The 22,545-nt window shown below is 39.9% G+C and overlaps 1 protein-coding gene across 1 annotated transcript in view; it reads left to right on the forward strand.

Annotated features, from left to right (window-relative positions):
• The window catches only part of dnah5 (dynein, axonemal, heavy chain 5), a 90,255-nt gene that overhangs the window by 65,849 nt on the left and 1,861 nt on the right, over window positions 1–22,545 (forward strand). The window contains exons 72-86 of the mRNA XM_046400866.1: window positions 2,583–2,765; window positions 4,367–4,471; window positions 4,891–5,029; window positions 5,496–5,610; window positions 7,438–7,628; window positions 8,484–8,605; window positions 11,135–11,284; window positions 12,263–12,508; window positions 12,743–12,962; window positions 14,169–14,374; window positions 15,189–15,392; window positions 17,106–17,321; window positions 19,175–19,387; window positions 20,315–20,467; window positions 21,804–22,035. Coding sequence (XP_046256822.1) covers window positions 2,583–2,765; window positions 4,367–4,471; window positions 4,891–5,029; window positions 5,496–5,610; window positions 7,438–7,628; window positions 8,484–8,605; window positions 11,135–11,284; window positions 12,263–12,508; window positions 12,743–12,962; window positions 14,169–14,374; window positions 15,189–15,392; window positions 17,106–17,321; window positions 19,175–19,387; window positions 20,315–20,467; window positions 21,804–22,035 — 2,695 coding nt within the window. The remainder of the gene's footprint in view (window positions 1–2,582; window positions 2,766–4,366; window positions 4,472–4,890; window positions 5,030–5,495; window positions 5,611–7,437; window positions 7,629–8,483; window positions 8,606–11,134; window positions 11,285–12,262; window positions 12,509–12,742; window positions 12,963–14,168; window positions 14,375–15,188; window positions 15,393–17,105; window positions 17,322–19,174; window positions 19,388–20,314; window positions 20,468–21,803; window positions 22,036–22,545) is intronic.

The raw sequence follows: 22,545 nt of genomic DNA on the forward strand, positions 1-22,545 counted from the left end.
CGCAGAGAGAGTGTTTTATTGTGTGCTTAAATGAGTGACTGTGTGGAAGTAATTTCCTTCTGTTTCTCTGGGTCAGTGGCATAATTGATTTCTTTTGTTTCTAGACTTTTTTTGTTATTTGTGCTAATATAAAAGCTGATCTTCACTAGCATTGTGTTGCAAATAGATAATTCTTCAGAAAAGCACTACTTCTATGTGTTTAAAACCCATTAGTAGTCAACAAATGTAACATATTTCACATCTTAGGCCTAGGCCAAGTACAAGTGCAGAAACACTTTTTTGACTGTGGAGTATTTTTTTTTTTCTTTTTTAACATTTGTCTCTTTTGTTTAAATATCAATAGTAGTTGGCCATTTAATTAGCACTTGTGTAATTTAATTTCAGATTAAATGTAATAGACCAAATGATTCTGCATTTAATATCTAACAACTGTCAAACTAATTTCTACCATGGCAAGACTAATGAATGAGTTCATTATGAGTGTCTGTTCTGTTTAACAAAATTACAGTGTGCTCGTTTAGAGGTTCTCACTGCCTTCAAGTCCAATATTGTGTAATCAGAAGATATTGCGCCTCCACCCTGCTAGATATTTTTTGCTTTTGCTCTTTTCATTTGTGGCTAAACATTAGAAAACAGCATCCTTATTTCCTGTAATGTGTCTCTTGGAGATAGATATTTTAATTTTGAAAATTGCAGAGCATGGTTTGAATGGCCTTTATTTTGTTTGCATTTCATTTGCCAAAATGACTGTCCTAAATCAAGCTTTGGATGTGAATTCTGAGTATTACAGGAAACACGTAATTGTGCACAACAAGGAAGCAATCAAAATTGGCCTCTGCCAATACATTGGTTTGAATTTTCAAAAAAGAATTTTTATTGCACACATAAATGTATTTTTGTGTTGCTTGTAAACATTTGAGCAATAATGTCCACAAAACATAACTGAAAGGAAGCTGAAATGCTGTTTGTGGATTTTTTTCATCCAGATAAACATGAACTTCAGTTACTCCACGTGTGGATTTTTAAACTTCATTGTGATCCCTCTCTCTCACACACACATACAGACAGACACACACACGAGGCTGCGAGAAAGAGGCAACCTCTGCTTCGAGGCATTTCTCTCTCTCTCATTATCGCCTCTCAACTGCTGGCTGATGCTGGTTATTCAGCAGCTGACACTGCAGCTGCCTCTTTCTGCTTCACTGTCTCGCACATGCATCCATTCACACACACACAAACACACACGCAAATCCTACCATATAACACACATTCACACCTGAAGTGATTGCAAGTAAGCACGTGTTACATGCAGACAGCACATTCAACCAGAAGTCTTGTGGCTACATAATGAGAGGCCTGATTAAAGGTGTCTACTTTCCCTCCCACCCTCTCCTGAAAAGCTTTAATTTCTATTAATATCCTGGTGCTTGGAGGAAGTGAAAGTGTCTGTGGCCGACAGCTCCAGGGACAAGCGGGCAGATGGGTAATTAGAAGTTATGCTGCCATGAGTAATTAAATGCTGATCAGAGCCAACACAAGCACACATTTACCCACATGTACACACATATGCAAACAGGAAATGTTTCTGAGCAGCTGTATCTGCAAAGCACTTGATTGCGAACATCAAGATACCTTAATCATGTTTGTCAGTAAGGCCTGTTCATACATTAAGAGATCTGCAGCTTGACAAATAACCTGTGGGTCAGCCCAGAACCCGCTGGGTCGGACAGGTTTGGATCAGCTTACAAGAAAATATTGCAGGTTCGAGCAGGCGGGTCAGTAAGTGACAAAGCAGTTCTGAGTAACTTATTAACTGCTTGCAGAATAACTTACAGAAACTTTGCGTGCAGTAGTTCACCGTCCACCTTCTCTTCCTCCCTCTCTCTCTTTGTCACTCACTCTGTCTCTCAAACACCCACATCATTTGTTTGAGAGACCAAGAGAGAGAAGGAGAGACAGAGTTCATGTCTTTAATGAAAGGTTACTTTGTTTTGCTGCTATTTAACAATAAAGAACACCATTCTTCGTCTAGATCTTTGCTCTACTGTAGGCGGGGGAGAAAGGGAAGAAAGAAAGATGCGCTCTGCTGCTCCCATCAGCGCCTTCGAAAGAACCTGCCTCTCTCTTTCTCCATCTAGTCAACCACTCGAACTGTCAACTTTATGCATGATATTAGATCAGCTGTCAGGACTGAGACTGGCTCTTGTAACTACTGGTTCAAGGCAGTTGTCAGTTGCTGTATTTAAACACACCAGAAAGCTATTCTGAAGAAAGAGAGTTGAATAAGACTCAACTATCTTTCCTTGTATGCAGGCAGAGGGCTTGTCTCTGCAGATACAGACATGTCTGAGACTATCATGACAGATGTGAATTTATGTTACTGTCTTTTTTGAAGTGATCTCGCTGAATAATCAATACAACTTGTCTCCCACTGCACATTTCCCTTTGATACATATTCATATGTATAGATATTTTGTTAGGCCAACTTCATGCTCTTTTATTTTGTGCTGATAATATAATTCACGTGCAGATTGATGATGACCAGATGATGATCTCCCTCTTTCTTATCTTGCTTTTCGCAGGTGAAAGTGGGTGACAAAGAGGTGGATGTGATGAAAGGCTTCAGGCTGTACGTGACCACCAAGCTGCCTAACCCGGCTTACACCCCTGAGATCAGCGCACGCACCTCCATCATCGACTTCACCGTCACCATGAGAGGACTGGAGGACCAGCTTCTGGGCAGAGTCATACTCACAGAAAAACAGGTATAGTTGCCCTCAGACAGACTGGCAATCATTATAACCACTGTGTACATTGGCTGCATGTTGAAATTTATTTATGTTGCACTCTAACATCACTGGCAGCATAATTGGAAAAAAAAAAATGTACCTCCAGCTTAATGCAGCTTGCTCAGATCCTTTATAGTTCCCTTGAAAAGCCCTTGGAGACCATTTAAATACAGAGTACCAACACTTCTCTTTACTCTATATCTCATTTTCTCCCTCTAGCAAGCACAAACTGTGTGGCAATGTGGGGAGGTTATTATCACCTTTTGAATATAGAACATGGCTATCATTATGGATGTAAGACACAGAGAGTGTGAAGAAACAACCACACAGCCAAGAAGAATGTGCATACGCACTTGATCCATTCATACTGGGCAATAGACATGCATTATAAATGTGCCCATTGGAGAGGATGCATTGATCGTGACTGTAAAAAGATGCTGGTACTGCTGTCGCAAGAGCATTGTCCCTGTAGTAATGGCTGATGATAAAATGAAAGATTTATGCGAGATGGGGAAAAAGTGGCTTGTTATTGTGAGCTAAATATGGATTTAATCATAATGAGAGCTGAAACTAAAACCTGAATCTTTGCAGTTCAAACTGCATTTACAAACCCAACATCACTGGTCAGTTATTTTCTTTCACTTTACACCACAGCTCCCATCTGTTCAAATTTTCAGAGAAAATGCATTTGTAGTAGTATGAATGAATCGTTTAGAAGGTTCCCTGTCCCTGAAAATGTCCACTGGCTTTGAATTCATCAAAGACAGACAAATGAACACACATTGTGAAGATAAGATGTGCTCCTCAGCCCCTTCATTTATAGGTCACAAGCAGTTATCTTGACCATATTAATCTTTATAGTCTAACTATACTTAAGCATTAAAATCCAATACACTGTTTTAAAGGTTTACTTTTCCCATTGGCTTACTGTGGGTCAGTGAGGTTTTTGATAATGCTGCTGGAGGAGTACAGTCCATTTAATTGGTGGAGCATCAGACTGACATTCAGGGCACCAGCACTTCATGTTACTGTGGTGTTTTACTTTGTCGCTTCATTGCTGAAGAAAGATATGGTATTTTCTCTTCTCTCTCTTGTTTTACAGAATTATTATACTATTATTTCATCAACGTGTTTGTCTAGTTATTAGTTTTTTTATGGAAAAAAAAATAATGTTCAGAGCACTTAGACTTAATAAGATTCTGTTGTATGAAACTCACTAATCTGCAATCACGGTAGCAATATAATCACTTTAAAACATATGAGGCAGTATGACAGTAGTGGTAACTTATACCTGTTTTTAACTTTCTAAAAGCATAATATAAAGGATGAAGGTGTCTGCCGGTCTGTCTATCCAGTAATTACCAGACTGCCATGTGATGGGGTCTGTATCATGAGATATATTCTACATCACCTTGGACATCTCCTAATCTAGATGGCATTTCATTTTCTAGTCATATACCTGCTGAGCAAGGATAAATCCTTTTATTTTAATGATCATATGGCTTTCCCACTAGGTGACATGCTACAGCTTTATAACAGGTGTGTGTGTGTGTTATCTGTGCTTTTTTTGACACCAGGAACTGGAGAAAGAGAGGACAGACCTCTTGGAAGATGTGACCTCTAACAAGAGAAAGATGAAGGAACTAGAGGACAACCTCCTCTACCGACTGACCAGCACACAGGCAAGCAAATGCCTCTAAAGTCACCATGCATCAGAAAACATTTTGAAGTGATAAACAGCATCGCCTCCATCTGACTTCAGGGCTTTGGGCATGTGATGATTATCAGTGTGGATACTAAAGCAGTGTCAGGAGCAACATTTGTATGTTCTTATGGCTAAATTCATGTGCATGTGCTTTTTGATTCTTCTTTGCTTTATAAAACAACCGTGTGGAAAAATAGCCTGTTGGTGACATTTGCTGGCAAAATATGCTCATCTGGACTTGTCTCTGTCTCTAGGAAAAGAAAGAAAAGAACAATAATAGAAAAACCTTTACAGCCATGACTCAAACTGAACTCCATCACCAAAAACTATTTTGTGTGTGATATTTGCATTTTTATTCATTTTCTGACTTATCCAGGAAAATATGTCTCTTTGTAGGGTTCACTGGTGGATGATGAGAGTCTGATTCTTGTCCTTGGCAACACCAAGCGCACAGCTGAAGAGGTCACCCAGAAACTGCAGATTGCTGCCGAGACTGAGATCCAGATCAATGCTGCCAGAGAGGAATACCGACCTGGTGGGTCATGACAACTGGCTCACAGGCAGAATCTGTAGTTCAGTTTACTCTGGTTGGTAACAGTCTGCCTGCCAAGTTCAGGTTCATTCACATGGGAAAGATTAATTTTCAGTTTATCATTCAGCTCAAGCAACAACAAACATAGCCACTGTCCAAGAGAAAATTTGCTTACCACACATCCCTTTAAAACAGATTTAGTTCATAATAAAAACTCTCACTGTCAGTCTATACTTCATATTTTCAGACATTCTGATTAACTTCATCATCAGTGTTTTTTTCATTTTTCCACAAAATTCTTGTTTATGCTGTACAGTATAAATGAATGTGTGTGACAGGACATTGTGTAAGAGAACTCTTCATTCATGAATAGATGCCAGAGAGTCCCCTGATGGCACTTATGAGAAGTGTTTACAGGGACAAACACTTCTTTTAACATTGCTATTCCCTTTTCTATGTTTGTTTTCAGTGGCCACCAGGGGCAGCATACTGTACTTTCTGATCACAGAAATGAGTATGGTGAACATCATGTATCAGACGTCTCTGAGACAGTTCCTGGGACTTTTTGACCTTTCTCTGTCTAGGTGAGACAACGCTGCCATTCTCTGCTTTGTGTAATAAATAAGTCTTTTTTTCTAATCATATGGTTTTCCCATAAATGAAATTTCTTTAAATAGCAACAACAGCAAGAGATCCCGCACATCTTCGTGTTAGAATGTCTTACTGTGATTCGTCAGGTCTCTCTGGGTTATTTGTTTGGGTATATTGGCATTGTCAGCTGGTGTTTTTGGGGCATGTGGTGCACTTTCTAGGTGACTGAATCTGATTAGAATGCATATATCTGTGATGCTATTTCAGTCTCACCCAAAATACTGATTTCCTACAAGGGCAAAACAAGACTGAACTGACTTCAGACAGCTCATACTGTATAATTTAAGTATCTTAAAGCCAGTCAGTTCCAGTCTATGACCCAAAACCACCCTCATTATCTGTTCATTGCCTTTCTACTTGTTCCACTTTCCACATTCACATTTACAAATCCTGCTATATGTTGTCATGTTGTCAAATGTTATCATTGTGCATGGAACACATTTGAAGAGCATGATAAATGAGTATAAGTTATACAAAAGTGAAAGTCAACTGAATACTCAGTTGCCAAGATATAATGTTTTTGTCAGTTTGTACATTTTCTTCAACCTCTAGCTATCAAATACAATATACTCCTCTTCACTATGTATTTTTATCAAAAGGAAGCTCTGTGCATTTTGCTTCTTGAATTAGCAAAGAACACTACCTCCCTTACGGGGTTTATTTTGTTGCTTGGTTGTAAAAGTAAAGCTTTGTTGTTGAAAATTTAGCAGATAATGAGGTAAGTGGGGACTTCATTAGTATCTCTGAAATCCTAAAATAATTCAAACATCAGTAGAATACTATTCAACATATCATTACAGCAAATAATGCCTCGAGCATCACCGTAGAGTTGCTCTAAAAAATCTTGAATATTATTCGCTTCACAGTAGTGTTTTTGTTGCAGGGCAATGGAATTAAATTGCTTCAACTTTAACAGATGTTTAATTTAATATTCCCACCTCTCGCATATAAATCAAGTTCTCAAAGAATACATTGTACAAATTAGATAATAGCCTTATAATCATCATAAATATGTTTTCTAATTACTTTGCCAATGTTTTCTTGAATTCTTTATGTCAAGATATCTCATATTTCTGTACTGCTCCTCACATCCACTTTAGGACAGTACTGCATTACACTTGCACATATAAAGTGTGTGTATATTTTGTTGTTAGTATTTAATACATTGCATTACTTGAATGTATGTGTGAATATTTTGTTTATATTGTATATTTTGCCTTCAGTACATTCCTATACATATTCTGTCCTTAGATACTGCAACATTTGAATGTCCCCTTTAGGGATCAATTAGGGATTATCTTATTTTCTTATCTTGCTGTTGTCATAGTCACCACATATGTGAGATATACTCAATGGAGAACAACTGAGTTACTGTTGATACTACAAATTGAACTGTGTTTAAATTGTGAAGCTATCTGAAAATACTTCTTGGTATTTCTGTTACTGCACAGTGTTGGAAGTGCCTGTGACAGTCCAATTAAACCTGCTTAAGCAATTGTGTATTCTATAATATTTCCTGTCAAACTGTAAAGCTAATTTTGTATTCCTAATGTCTTTACTGGCTAAAAAAAAATCATACCATTAGTTCCAGGACATCCTGAACTAAAAACCAAAAACAGTATGTTCTGTGCTCATTGAATTAATCTTCTGACCCATGCTGTTATCACCAGTCTATGTTTGAGTGAGCATGAACTCTAGGGGGCTCAGAATCTACAAATTTGATGTATGTGGTATCTCCTGTGAAATTTTACTTTTAACAGGTCCTCCAAAAGCCCAATAACCAGCAAACGCATTGCCAACATCATAGAGTTTATGACCTTTGAGGTGTATAAGTATGCAGCGCGCGGCCTGTACGAGGAGCACAAGTTTCTGTTCACGTTGCTGTTGACCCTGAAGATTGACATGCAGAGCAACCGAGTCAAACATGAAGAGTTCCTCACACTCATTAAAGGTAAGAAAAGCTGTCCGTGTACATGTGTACAAAACGCCAACTTCACGTTTTGAAACATGGGAGCTTGTCGCTGTGTGTTTGAGGCCATCATCAACCCGTGTAAAGTTCTGTTAAGCTAAACTGAGTCCCTCAAATCCTACAATCCCCCCAAGTGCAATGGTTTGAAGTGATGGCATCTGAGCTGTGAAGACATTCTGAATCTGCATCACATTTGTTTTTTTTTGTTTGTTTTCACCAGTCTGTTATGTCTGATCCTCTGAGACTGATGATGAGTATCTAGAATATATAGTCAAAGAAAGACGCTGGCAGATAAGTGTCTCCACTGAGACTGAGACGTTTAAACCCCAACATAGAAAGAACCGAAGAAGCTATATGTGTTGTATACACAGCTATGGCTCATCTCAATACACACTTCAGGCTTTTTAAGAAAGTTGCACTTAAATGGCTATCTGTTTTCTGCTTAATGCTTATTAATCATTATTTGTGTGTCAGAGATGGATTAAAAAAAAATTAAAAACTCAGCTCAAGGGTCACGTACATTTCAAACATATTAGCATTGTAGCAGTTCACTGAATCCGAGATATAGACTGCTCCTCACTGCAGGGTTAAAAGCCAGCTATGGCAAGTGCAAGGCCAGAACAGACAGTCTGCTGCATGCATGTAGCTTCACCATCTGTCAGCTTCGACATGGACATGCAACATGACTTTTTTTGTATGTTTCTGAAAATTGTGTTTGCATGTATTTGAATAATTCATTCTGTGTTTTTTGCGTCTTCATTTCTATGATTTTTTTTCTTTTTTTTTTCTTTTCACTTTGGATATGTGTGCACATGCTTGTGTGTGTGTGTCACCAAGGAGGTGCATCTCTCGACCTAAAGGCCTGCCCTCAGAAACCGGCTAAATGGATCCTTGACATGACCTGGCTCAACCTTGTAGAGCTCAGCAAACTGTGGCAGTTCTCTGATATACTGGATCAGGTACAACATGCACATACACACAGCTTGATCAATTTAGGTGTGCCCTGACAGGTGTACAAATCCTTTCTTTAGTAAAGAAAGTTTTTAATCTATTAAGTCTGCAAATAACAGTGCTCATCTGTGACCTGTTTCTCACACACACACACACACACACACATACACACACACGTACACAAATTCAGCTGTGGTCTCCAGGTGCTTATTAAATATTTTTCACAGCTCTCCTTTGCTCTAGTAAGCATGTCAATATCAATCTCATCATGTCTCATGCCTCATCTCTCTATCTCTCTTTCATACACACACTCATCACAATGGACTGTCGCTCACACACAAATACACACACCCTTGTGGGTGACTGACAGCTTAGTGGCTTCCATGGGGGATGGGAAACTCATTGCTCTGTGCAATGTGCAATGAGCTTAGTTTGGAGAAACTTCCAATCAGTTACTTTTCACTGAGCATGTGTGCACAAAAACAAATGTGTGTGTGTGTGTGTGTGTGTGTGTGTGCACGCACACTGGTATTCGTTCACATACACAAATACGCGTGTGTATTTTTCTGTGGATGATTAACAGGGAGCGATGGATTAACAGTTCTTTGTTTAATGAAATTAGTCCAAGAAGAACACAGTGAGGACAGGACTGTGACGTCAGTCTCCCCCAGAACAGAGGAATAAAACCATCTGTGTCCCCTTCTGAATGTCCTCACCCCTCTTCTCGTCTCGTCTTTCTCCGCTTATCCAAATCCATGTTGCGGGGGCAGCAGCCATTAAGCAGGGAAGCCGAGACTGTCCTCTCCCCGGCCATTTCTACCAATTGGTCCGGGGGAATACCAAGGTGTTCCCGGGTCAGACGAGAGATATTATCCGTCCATCTTGTCCTGGGTCTGCCCCGGGGTCTCCCCCCTGATGGATGTGGCCGAAACAACTGCCCAGGGAGACGTCCAGGAGGCATCCTGACTAGGTCCCAGAACCGCCTCAACTGGCTCCTCTCGATGTGAAGGAGCAGCGGCTCTACTCTGAACCCTTCTTGGATGTCTGAGCTCCTCATCCTGTCTCTAAGGCTGAGCCCAGCCACCCTGCAGAGGAAACTCATTTCAGTCACTTGTATCTGCAGTCTTGTTCTTTCGGTCACTACTCACAGCTGGTGACCATAGGTGAGGGTTGGAACGTAGATTGACCGGTAAATCGAGATCTTTATCTTCTGGCTCAACACTCTCTTCACCACAACAGAACAGTACAGTGTCTGCATCACAGCAGACATGGCTACTATCTGCCTGTCAGTCTCCTGCTCAGTTTTACCCTCACTTGAGAACAAGACCCCAAGATACTTGAACTCCTCCACCTCCAGCAATGTTCCTCTGACCTGGAGTAGGCAATCCACTCTTTTCCGACTGAGAACCATGGCCTTGGATTTAGAGGTCCTCACGCTACAAAAGAAAAAAAAAACTGTACTACACACATGTTTGCAGATTTCACACACAAACATCATATTCAAGCAACCATTTTAGCCTATCCCCAGACTAGCTCAGAAATGTGTGTGTGGGACATAAATGATTAACACACTGCTTTATCAAGAGCTACTGTTAATGTGCTCTTCAGCAAAGCGCTGAACCCCTCGCATTCTTAAGTGGAGCTCATCAACAAAAACAAACAGCTCTTGGTTGTAAATGTGTGCAACTATGTGAATTAGCAGCAGGGGGTTGTTCACTTCCCTGAATAAATAGTCATTATAGAACACACTTGGTTAGAAACTTTACTTGTAGCAGTGTGGCTTTGAATACAGTGTGGCATTTATTTTTGGCTTTAAATCCAAAAATAAATGCTAGTTTACCTAAGCAGAAACCAAAATTACGTGAACAAACTGAAGAAAAAGAAACCCTACAATTCCTAAGAAATAACTCGGGCTGTTAAGTAACACCATATCACAAACACGCAGAAAATATACCAAGGTTAAAAAATGTAGTGGAAGGTAATCTATTGCTTATGGGCTGCATGTTAATACAAATTACAGAGATACCAAGTTAATGCGGTGTATGTACTGTAAACATAATCTCTGATTTCCTCCTTTAATGTGATTTCTCCCAGTCTCCTACTTTCTTGCGTGCATGTAAACACAGTGATTAACAAGCTATGTGTTTACACTGCATTTACATATGTTGTGCTGCAAATGTTTTGTGAGAAAATAAGGGACCAAAAAAAGTAATGATCAGTGCCCAAAGATGCTGTGCTTAGGCATGTAATATTTGGACAATTTATGTTTTGCACCTGGGAATGGGAACAGTGAATAAATTTCAATATTTAGCCGAACTGTAGGGTACTTTTGATCTCTGCTTTTTTTCTTCATGTTGGATTGAATTCTGGTGCTGCTTTGACCATCAATGTGTGTGCCTTCATGTGTTTGCGGGCAGTTTGTATTTAATTTGTTCTTCGCCGTCTTCTCCATCTGTCCAGAATTGATGTAATGGGAAGCAATGAATCATTTCTATCTGTGTGTTCCTGAGTCAGAGCTGTTTACACATTTCTTTCAGATAAGTCGTAATGAGAAACAGTGGAAATCGTGGTTTGATAAGGAGGCCCCAGAGGAGGAGGTCATCCCAAATTCCTATGACCAGGCTCTCAACTGTTTTAGACGCCTGCTCCTCATACGCTGCTGGTGTCCTGACAGGACTATCGCTCAGGTTAGAGAAGACATGCCTCTGTCTGTATGTGTGTGTGTGTGTGTCTGTGGTTACTATATCCAGGCACAAGAACCTGGTGGCTTAAAACCGGATTTTCAAAACAAACAGTAGTGTAAGCCTGTGAATATTCTCATTCATCCAGGTCATGGTTATCTCAAGGAAATTCAATCGAATGCAACTGGACTTAGTTATTTGTCTTTGAAGACGTTTCACCTCTCATCCAAGAGGCTTCATCAGTTCATGATGAAGTGATGAAGCCTACATAGAACTGAAGATACATGAACTGAGAGGTGAAACGTCTTCGATTGAATTTCCTTGAGATAAACAGTAGTGTAAGTCCCATAGTAGCATGGATGCATCATAATCCATTTTTAGCAGCCTGATTCAGTCACACTTGAACATAAACGTGCTAATGAATGAATTACCATGAAAGAAATACGACAGAGTAGCCTAAAGCAGCATACTCTTAGTTAATTGAAAAGTTAGGCTGGAAAAGAGATGCTGGGTTACTTCAAAAATGCACTTGTGTTAATGAGACTGGGTTCAGATGAAGAAAATAAAAATCTCTTAATCTCTCCCTCAGCCAAGTCTTTCCTTGAAGGGAAAAGTGGAATACATTAAGTAAAATGGCTCTCTCTCTCTGAAGCTCGCTGAGCCTGAATATCTGCAATGGCTAATGGATACTCACTTTTTGTTGATGGGTAGTTTTTTGGTCCACTGCAGATGAGCCCTGAGTGGAATTTATTTTGTTGCACTGACAAACAGGCCAGCATTTATCCTTGTCTGACCTACGGCAGCAGTCTTTACTGTTGACTGAAAAGGGTAAGCCAGTTAAAAAAAGAAAAAAAAAAAGAAAAAAATCCTTTGAACCATTCACTCAGTTCCCAGCTTTCCAGACATTATTATTATTTTTGCCTTGTGTTTTAGCATTTTGCATTAATATTGCCTTATGTCTTTCCCTTTCTCTTCCTCTTCCAGGCCCGTAAATATATCATGGACGCAATGGGAGAGAAATACACAGAAGGGGTGATACTTGACTTAGAGAAGATGTGGGAGGAATCAGACCCACGAACACCTCTCATCTGCTTCTTGTCAATGGGCTCAGATCCAACCGACTCCATCATTGCGTTGGGGAAGAGACTAAAGTTTGAAACCCGATATGTCTCCATGGGACAAGGACAAGAGGTCCACGCCCGGAAGCTTCTGCAGCAGACCATGGCTAATGTGAGTCAGGGGTGTGAGGTTACTGCTATTTTTGCTTCATTTGATGTAGCAGGAGACCAATTGTTTCATGCAAAATGCTGAACTAGACAGCGAAGTGCTCTCTCAGAAAAATGTGTTTTTAAGAGTTAGTTTCTCACAAAGAACATTTTCCTCTCTTTTTTAGACCTTTACTACATCATCACTTTGCAGTCCTTGATATAGATGATAACCATCTCCCTTTTCATTTGTTCCCAGGGTGGCTGGGCCTTACTCCAGAACTGCCACCTGGGCCTGGACTTCATGGACGAACTAATGGACACTGTGACGGAGACAGACTTTGTCCATGACAGTTTCCGCCTTTGGATGACCACAGAGGTCCACAGACACTTCCCCATTACGCTTCTGCAGATGTCAATCAAGTTTACCAACGAACCACCACAAGGCCTCAAGGCGGGACTTAAGAGGACCTATGGAGGTGGGCCATAACAGTGTATAAGTATATAGATTCGTATATTTTTGTGGAATTAATCAAATGTCCAAATTCTTAACACACCATTTTATAACTAGGGTTAGGGTAGTGTGGAAAAAAATGCATGCAGTCTGTCCTGAATCAATTGAGTACTCCATGCTGAAAACATGCAAGGCATAAATATGGTGAAAATAAAATAAAATGTCAACAGACTGATTCTTTAATTTATCATAACTGGGTGATAGTTAGCTCTTCAATCTCACTCAAACACACACAAACACACACACAGGCTTTACATAATCAGTAACCAAAGTATGTGTATGTTTAGGGTAAAAGCAGTAGAGGAACAGATGATAAATAACTATTTGCTGTTTTATTCAGTGTAAGTTGAAACTTACAGAAGGAAAAAGAGAATATTTAATATGGATAAGCCAGCTGTCTCTGTCTGGTTCCTATGGAATATGTGAGGCTCCTGAAGGGCACTTGAGATTCTAGGAAAACATTTATCTTCAGCTTTTGAATCCTCACTGCAATTAAAAATTGCATTTTTCCTCAGTTCAGAGGAAACCCACTTGTTGTGGGCGGTGCATTCATAATATTAAATTCAATTTTCAGAGAATGCTGATTTTTGCTATATAGGAATGTAGATTTGCTATTTTTCTCCTACGTTTACATGTTGAAATTCCCAAATGATGTACAGCTGAACCACTTGGGTTTAGAAGAAACCTCACACACACAGGGCTGCCTATTAGTTGGATATTGTAGACTCACTTCACTACACTGTTATCCTCCTGAGCCTGGCAAGATTTCCCAAACTTCATTAAAGCTCAGGAAAACCCTTTGAAATTGCCTGTCAGAGAATTTCCAACTTACATGTGCAAAGTTAAAAGTGTGTATACAGCTCTCTATGTGTCATGCTTGCAGTGACAGAAAAAATCTAAATCTTATTTTTTTAAAACCAATTTAAAAAAAGAAATATCGCTCAGCACATAGCATTTCCTTTAAATCAAAAAGTTTTTTTTAGTCTTATATTTCTTTTTTTCTTTGTCTTTGACAGTGCTGTATGCCCTATAATACATTTAGTTTTATGCCCCCCACCTCTGCTACAGTAGTCACACTTTCTGTAGCTATAAGTCTTTAAATTAACCTCAACAGCTGATAGAACCACAATAATTTTCAAAAGATATTACTCTTCACTGTACCCCTCACCAGGTATAAACCAGGACCTTTTGGATGTCAGTAACATGGTGCAGTGGAAGCCAATGCTGTATGGAGTGGCATTTCTCCACAGCACGGTCCAGGAGCGGAGAAAGTACGGACCTCTTGGATGGAACATCCCCTACGAGTTCAATCAGGCCGACTTCAATGCCACTGTTCAGTTTGTTCAGAACCACCTCGATGACATGGACATTAAAAAGGTAGAAATGACTGTAGGGCTTCCAAGGTGGAGTCTTCCAGTGTAGGCCTCAGTGGTCTTAAAATGATGAGCAGAGTCAGCAGGTCTGGTGCAGAGAATTTATTGCTATCACAGCAAGTGAAACGCAACAAATGAGCCTTGATACCGGTCCTCAAGAGTGAATTTAGTGATTTTGCCCTTTTATAGTCTTTTGGAGTAAATTACTAATATCAAGTTTATACATTGAGTTTGGACTTAACGTTATTTTTACCCTCAGGCTGATCTGAAAATTACACCAAACAAACATGAGTGAGCTATATTTGATTAAATACACATAGCATATGAATACAGTGTTAATTACAAATACAGAGAGTTAGATACTGGTCATTACATAGCATATACAGTAGCAGTCAAGTTGCATGTCACATAAGGGTAGAAGCTGTGGCACATGTCATGTTAGTCACATGTCATGTCAATCAGGCCTCATGTGTTATAATCGAATAAGTAAATATGAATAAAAAAGTATGTATTAATCAAATAATCAAAATAATCAAATAAATGTTGGCCATAAACAACTATGAGCTGCAAATTGGTCGTAAGTTCATGAAATACAAGACGTCAGCACGTTGCGTGGGTCACGTTGCACAAACTAAATATATAATTGATCACGATGATCGCGTTGCATAGATGAATGAGCCATGTATGGTAATATAACTGAACACTAAAGATTATCCACCAAAAGTTATCCATCAGTGCCAAGGTCTTGCTCAGCATCTGTAAGAATTTCACTTATTTTATTTGCTGACGTCTTGTATCACTATTTCATACTTCCTCAGGGCGTGTCGTGGAACACAGTGCGGTACATGATCGGAGAGATTCAATATGGTGGGCGTGTAACCGATGACTATGACAAGCGTCTCCTCAACACCTTTGCCAAGGTCTGGTTTAGTGAGGACATGTTTGGACCTTCCTTCAACTTCTACAAGGGCTACAACATCCCAAAATGCTCCAGTGTTGACCAGTATCTGACATACATTCAGGTGAGTCACAACCACATGGATCACGAACTGTACAGTTTGTGTCTGCCTTCTGTAGATGCTCCAGCAGAAGAGCATACGTATGACTAGACATGTGGCTGCAGCCGTGTCACTGTCAGCCTCTGATAAGAGCTACCATTTTGAAGATTTCAGGTATATTTGCACATTCATGCCCTATCTTTCTACGTCTGTTAAAATTCTGCACTTGTCATGTGGTGTTGCCATTTGTTTCAGTTTTTTCTCCGATGTCAGCCTTCAGTGACATCACAAACAGTGAAAAGAGCAACACTGACAACACGAGGTTTCCGCAGGACGCTGACACACTGCACTCGTCACATAAAGATACAGGCTGCCATGCGTGATTTCAGATAAAATGCAAACATGCTCATTTTGTTATTATGTCTGATTTATTGGTGTGCTTAACTGGTGTGTGTGTGTGTGCCTGTGTGTTATGTCTGGGGGCAGTTCCTGAGCTGGTTTCATTAAAGCTAGTTTCATTATGATGGATTCTCAGGGCTGCCAGGCTCAGCAAGCTTATTCCTCTGCACTGCCTCCCAAATGGAGAATGACAAACACAGCCTTGGAGAACACACACGCGTGCACACACACACACACACACACACACAAACGCATAAACAAACAGAGGTAATGCATACAAATGTACACACCAATAACACACAAATCTTCGCACTTTATCTACAAAGGCAAAATACACAACTGAACATGATGTGTTTTTGTGCGTATATCCACGCATCTGTGTATTTCAATTCAATGCAGACTGACAGGAACAAAGCTAAAATTCCCTAAGAGGAAATAAATGACCACAGCAAGGGACAAAGGCTATTCTCTCTCGCTCCCAGTGTGACTCTCTTCATCACCTCCCATTGTTATTTTTGCATTATCTGGGCTCCCCCCTGATGTTTGACTCTATTTGAAAGCACAGCATGATAAATGTTTGAAGGATAAACAGGCCGATGACAACATGAGCCATAAGTGTCTTAATTTCCCCAATGCAAACTCTGAGCTTTTCTTCATAAAAGAAACCAGAATGGAAGAAATCTGATCACACATCAACCAGTGTCTGCTTCAGCCAAGGGGAAATAGAACTGCGTTTGCTTCAACATGCTAACATGAAAAACATGAAACTATTTTCTGTCATCTTCATGTGCTCATTACGGTTTGACACCATGACAGCATTTCTGTGTAGTGATAATTACTTATTATGTCAGTGAGGGAATACTTTGTTTATACTATGAGAGCAGCTTAGAAAAATGGCATTGAATGTTAGAGAGGTCATATAAGGAGCACAGGGTTACTTGGCATGCTTCTTGATGTCCTGTCCGCTATAAGCGTCACAGGCAGCCACACAGATGTCACAGTTACTTACAGTTACACACTGTGTGTATCAGAGGAGACACTTTGCCATCCACACTATACCCTGGCCAACTGTGACTTAGCACTGACAAAAAAACTGCTTTGCAGTGAAGTAGATGTTTGGAAACTACATCTGTATTGTTGGAGACTGTTTTACCCATAAGCTGTCAGCCTGTTTGCGCCAGCTCAGTGTGAGGTGGTAAGCTGCTCTGTGGGCCCTTTCGTAGAACTTCTTGTGAGAGTAGAGAGAATGCTTCTCAGCTATCTCTTTCTGAAAATATTTTCCTGAATGCTCTGTGAACCAAAGTGTCCTCTGGTACAATAGTTGTTTGTCTTTTTCAGGGTTTGCCAGCCTATGACACCCCAGAGGTATTTGGTCTCCACCCTAACGCAGACATAACCTACCAAAGTAAGCTGGCTAAGGACGTTCTGGACACCATCCTCAGTATTCAGCCTAAAGACAGCTCGTCTGGCGGAGGGGAAACCAGAGAGGCTGTGGTGTACAGGCTGGCTGACGACATGCTGGAGAAACTGCCTCCTGACTATGTGCCTTTTGAAGTAAGTCTGCATGTACATTATGTGGCAGTGTGTTTGTGTGCATGCGTGTGTGCGCGTGCACCATGAACAGCCCAAGGTGATTATATCTGAGGAGTGTGCTAGTGTGGTACAGTCAGAGCAGTGTGATGTGTGCTGATGAGGTGATGGATTGGGGTGTGTGGGTGTGGATGTGGGTGTGTGTGTGTGTGTGTGTGTGTGTGTGTGAGAGAGAGAGAGATGTGATCAATGGAGAGATAAGAAGACTAGAAATAGATGGAGTGTTAATGTATCTGGATCCTGCCAACTTTGCTTTATTTTGGGTTTTTTTTCTCTCCTTTTTTTTGTCACTTGAGAGACAGTGAGGTGAGAATTTGACTTTTCTGAGGCCTGGCGCAAAGCTCGTCATGGAAAACTGGCACTGCACGTCACACCCTGCGCTTGACACTTTCACTTCCTATCAGCCTGTTGTCTATACAGTATATGAAAGCAGTACACACTACATTAACACCCCACCACCACCACCAAAAAAGGAGGAATAAAAGCAAAATGATAGGTAATTGTACCTACCTTGAGTTTAGAATGACAGAACGACAAAAAGTGAATTCACAGTCGTCGTTTTCCTCCGCTTCTGTTCCTTATAAATAGCAGTAACAGCAGGAATGTCACATTCTGTGCTCAGTTTGTACCTGAAGTATATGAAGCATGTACAACACTTCAAGTCAAACAGATGTGTGAAGATTATATGCAGAGTGGAGGTATACTGCGTTGTATTGAGTCAAGGTATGTTTCCAGCCTACAAACATGTCTTTTTGTATGTATATAACAAGTGTGCATGGCAAGCATTTTTAATATTTTTCCATTAGTGTTAATAGCAATTGTAGTTGGTAATAATTAGTTGTTTCACTAGTTAGAAGTGCAAGTCAGCAAGTCCATAATGTAATTCAAGGTAATTAAAGGTATCTACAGTTCATTTGTCAATGGTCAAAATGTTAATTCTTTAACAACATTCAGTGAAAATGTCCATTGTATATATCTGCAATAGTCAACTTTTACTATTGACCTCTGTTCAGACTCTATACAGATATCTATAAAACTTTGACATTAACGTTCAAAGTCAATATCCAAAATGTAATTTTGACTATATATAATTTAAATTTAAGATATCTAACACTCAATTACAATTAGTCAAAAGGTTAAATGTTATTATCGACAGTTCAGTTCTTACTTTTGCTGCTTTTTATTGTGGAGATCTATAATTGTTTTATCATAAATGGAATTATTGATATCTAAAATTCAATTCTGACTGGACAAGATTAAATTATTAATATTTCAGTTACAGTTCTGTAACTACTGTCTGTAACTACTCAAAATAATTCTCATACACATTACATTTACATTTGGAATATCTACATTCCTTTTATAATTTGTCAGAATTTTAGATTTAAAACAAAATTTTCCAATAGTTTTCTGACAGAAAGGCTTTAGGAAGTCAGGTTATGTAGAATAAAGATCTGTAATTGTTATTATTATTACAGTGATTGTTATTAGTGAAAAAAGAATTACTGATAGCCACAATTAAATTTAAGATATTTGTAAATCAATTTGGTGTATGTGAGATGTAATTTCTATGTGTTAAAGTATATGTGTGACATTATTTTTCAGATATCTTTAATTCACATTTTAACTTGTCAATATGACATTTTGACATGTCGAATTATCATTTCCACTACTGAAAAATGACTCACTACTTGCCAGCCCTGCTGATTAAATGTTAAAAAGTCTTTGTCGTAGTGTTCATGCGTCTTCACCCTATGTGTTCTAAATTCTTCATGAGATTCATGAAAGTTTTATGCTTTCTGATTTAATGAAACCAGGTGAGAGAGCGCCTCCAGAAGATGGGTCCTTTCCAACCCATGAACATCTTCCTGCGTCAGGAGATCGATCGGATGCAGAGGGTCATAGTTCTGGTCCGAAACACCTTGACAGACCTCAAGCTGGCCATCGATGGGACCATCATCATGAGTGAGAATCTGCGGGATGCCCTGGACTGCATGTACGATGCTCGCATTCCTGCACGCTGGAAGAAGGTTGGTTGAGGGAACTGCCTTGAAATAAACATTTTAAACTGCACTCACTACGCCATCACTATAATAATATTCATTTTTAGAATTAAATTATTTGGATTTAAACTTATCAAAGCAAAGTCGAATTGCACTTCGCATTTCCTGTGCAGCCACCATAAGTGGAAAGTCTTGTTTGGTTGTTTTGGTCGTTTTGTTAGCTTTAATTTCACATTTTTTAACAGCAAAATTAGCCTTTGAAATAAAAACAGTCAGGTCCACTGCTTTCAGCAAAGAATGCCAGCAAGCCACTTTAGGGGAGTGTTAAGGCACAAATTAATAATGCAAATGTCTTTTTATAACTGTGCAAGTATAAGTTCTCTAAAGTTATTCAGTGTCGAATCAAAGGGTAACATCAGCAGTGTCTTGCGAGCTGAACAGGTAGCTCATCATCATTGGTCGTGTTTAGCCCACATTTTATTCACAGCACATAAACCCATTTCTGTGACCAATGAAAACAGCTCTTATTCTAACTAACCTGAGCTGACATAATTGCATAATTGTAATGCTGAGAGATGGGGAGCAAGGGAAAACAACAAAGCAACACAACTTTTCTTGTATCTTATGTTGGAATCATTCTGTTGGCATTCAAGCCAGGTTCGCATAAACATTACAGCATTCAAATAATTTAGACTTGAATGGCTTCCTGGCTGGGATTCAGACTTTTTCTACCTGCAGTGCAATGTGCTTTTGGCTTTTGTGCTTTTGGCGTTTTGCTGTCTTCTAATGTTTTTTGTTCTATTGCTATTGAATTCTTTCTTTTATCTGCTGGTACTTGATGATTCACTATTTGTTTTTTCATGTCTCCCTGTGGCCTTCTCCTCTGATCCATCTGGATGACAGTTTTCTGTGTTTTCATCGTAATATTTTGTTTGTTTTTTGTTTGTCTTTCAGGCGTCGTGGGCCTCCAGCACCCTGGGGTTCTGGTTCACAGAGCTGCTTGAGCGGAACCGGCAGTTCCAGGCTTGGATCTTTGAAGGGCGGCCCAACTGCTTCTGGATGACAGGCTTCTTCAACCCGCAGGGCTTCCTGACAGCCATGAGACAGGTACACACGGCGTCAGGCTACCTACCTACTTACCCACTGCTGGGGAGGAGACCAGATGGCACGCAGGACGAGCAGGCACATGGCCATGTTCACACACAAACACACATGCACACACACATGCAGAAATATGGTGGCAGGCAAGCAAGTGCACTCAAATTTCCCTTTGTTTTCTATGAATGAATTCCACTTTATATTGATGGGGGGGGGGTCTGAATGTTTAACCTGACTTGTATCACGTGAAGTTATGTCCCTCTTGTTGGGGCTCATTATTCTTCGGGGATAAATAAAGGAATTCTGATTCTGATTCATAAAATCAAGATACATATATATACAGAGAGAGATTTACACTGATATTTAAAGAAATGTTAAAATTGAATGATGATATATCAATATTTCTTGTTAAAAACGAGGATGAGCTGATATTTCACACTGGATTGTGGCTTTTTTTTTAAACTGCTTTCATCATACTTTTTTAGCCATGCCATTAGTGTTTCTGATTGTTAGCAGAATAACACAAAAACCTTTGCATTTCCACAATGATTGGTGGCCTTGAATCACTTGTTCTTTTTAACTGAATTTTGGTGATGATCCCAATCTAGTATCTGGTTATCGTATAAAGTAACAGCCAAAAGGAGGAGGGGATAGAGACCTGGGGGCTGAGGTATGTTCAAGACCAACAAATCAACTTAAGTAGCAGATGGAATAGGAAATCATTTAGCAATGGTATCAGGTTTGCACATCAAACTGCTCTCTAGGTTTAAGTGTTCAATTCTGTAGAAAAAAAACATTGCATGCTGAGGTAGACAAAATATGGTGGAAAAAGATGTCTGTATTTTACTGAGCAGGGATTTGTTGGACTACTGTATTAGGGTCCAATGATAGGCATCATTTTCTGCCACTGAGTGTCCATACTGCCCTCTCAGAAGAGACATAACAACTTGTATTGTACCAGTGGCATCACATCATGTATGTCTGTCCTTGTTACTTGTTGTCAGTTCCTATCTGTTCAATTTTTCCCAATAAGGTTTTTTTGTTTTTTTTGTCCTCTTTCAAAATGAGGATAAAATGCCCGAGGGGACACAATACTTACATTTCATTTATTGTGCACTCTGCTCTCGCTCCTTGCTATTTTTGAGTCATATTGGATTTATTTTCTGTTGGCACAGCAATTGATGGAGTGCACTTCTCTGCCCTGCACAGTTTTTTTTATTGTACCTCTATTACATCCCTGTTATCAAAATAGATTTTTTTGTGCAGAAACAATTGTCAAATGATCGGCCCTGTCATACTGCTCACGTCACTGTCGTAACCTGTGGATTTGTCCCCACACTTGAAGGAGATAACAAGGGCCAACAAGGGCTGGGCCCTGGATCGCATGGTGCTGTGCAACGAGGTGACCAGGTGGATGAAGGACGACATCACCCAGCCCCCCGCAGAGGGAGTTTATGTCTATGGCCTTTACCTGGAGGGAGCCGGCTGGGACCGTCGCAGCTGCAAACTCATCGACTCCAAGCCCAAAGTCCTCTTCGAGATGATGCCTGTGATCAGGATGTACGCTGAGAATAATGGTGAGATTTCCTGTTAGATGGAGGGAAGCTCCCTGAGGTTTCATTTCATTTGAAAAGTCTGAAAAAAATAATCAAGTGGATTTGATGACGTGTCTGAAGTGAAAACTCTAATCTGACAATGCAAAAGCTTTAATCCCGTCTGTTCTTATCAGGATCAGGATCTCGCTTGTCTTTGTCAGCCTCGGTCTCCGTCTTCTCTCCTCCTCAACATTTGCATCCCACACAGTCACTCAGAATGGATGGATGTAACATTTAAATGTCAAGCAGACTAAGTGCTATTTGTTTTGTCTGGGAATAGATTACCAGCAGTATGTGGCACAGTGCTCATTCTGGATAAGACCAGACTATATTCAGGCAGACAGCAGAAAGACAGGCCACAGTGGATGTCTGCAAGCAAGGAAGCATGGGAAATGAATTAATGATCCAATGATACACGTAATGGGTTTTGTTTACACCATGGCCCTTCCCAGCTTTTCTCACAAGAAGGCTGTCTGCTGGGTTTGAGTGTGT

This window comes from Scatophagus argus, chromosome 9, assembly GCF_020382885.2.
Source record: "Scatophagus argus isolate fScaArg1 chromosome 9, fScaArg1.pri, whole genome shotgun sequence".
Classification (NCBI taxonomy): domain Eukaryota; kingdom Metazoa; phylum Chordata; class Actinopteri; family Scatophagidae; genus Scatophagus; species Scatophagus argus.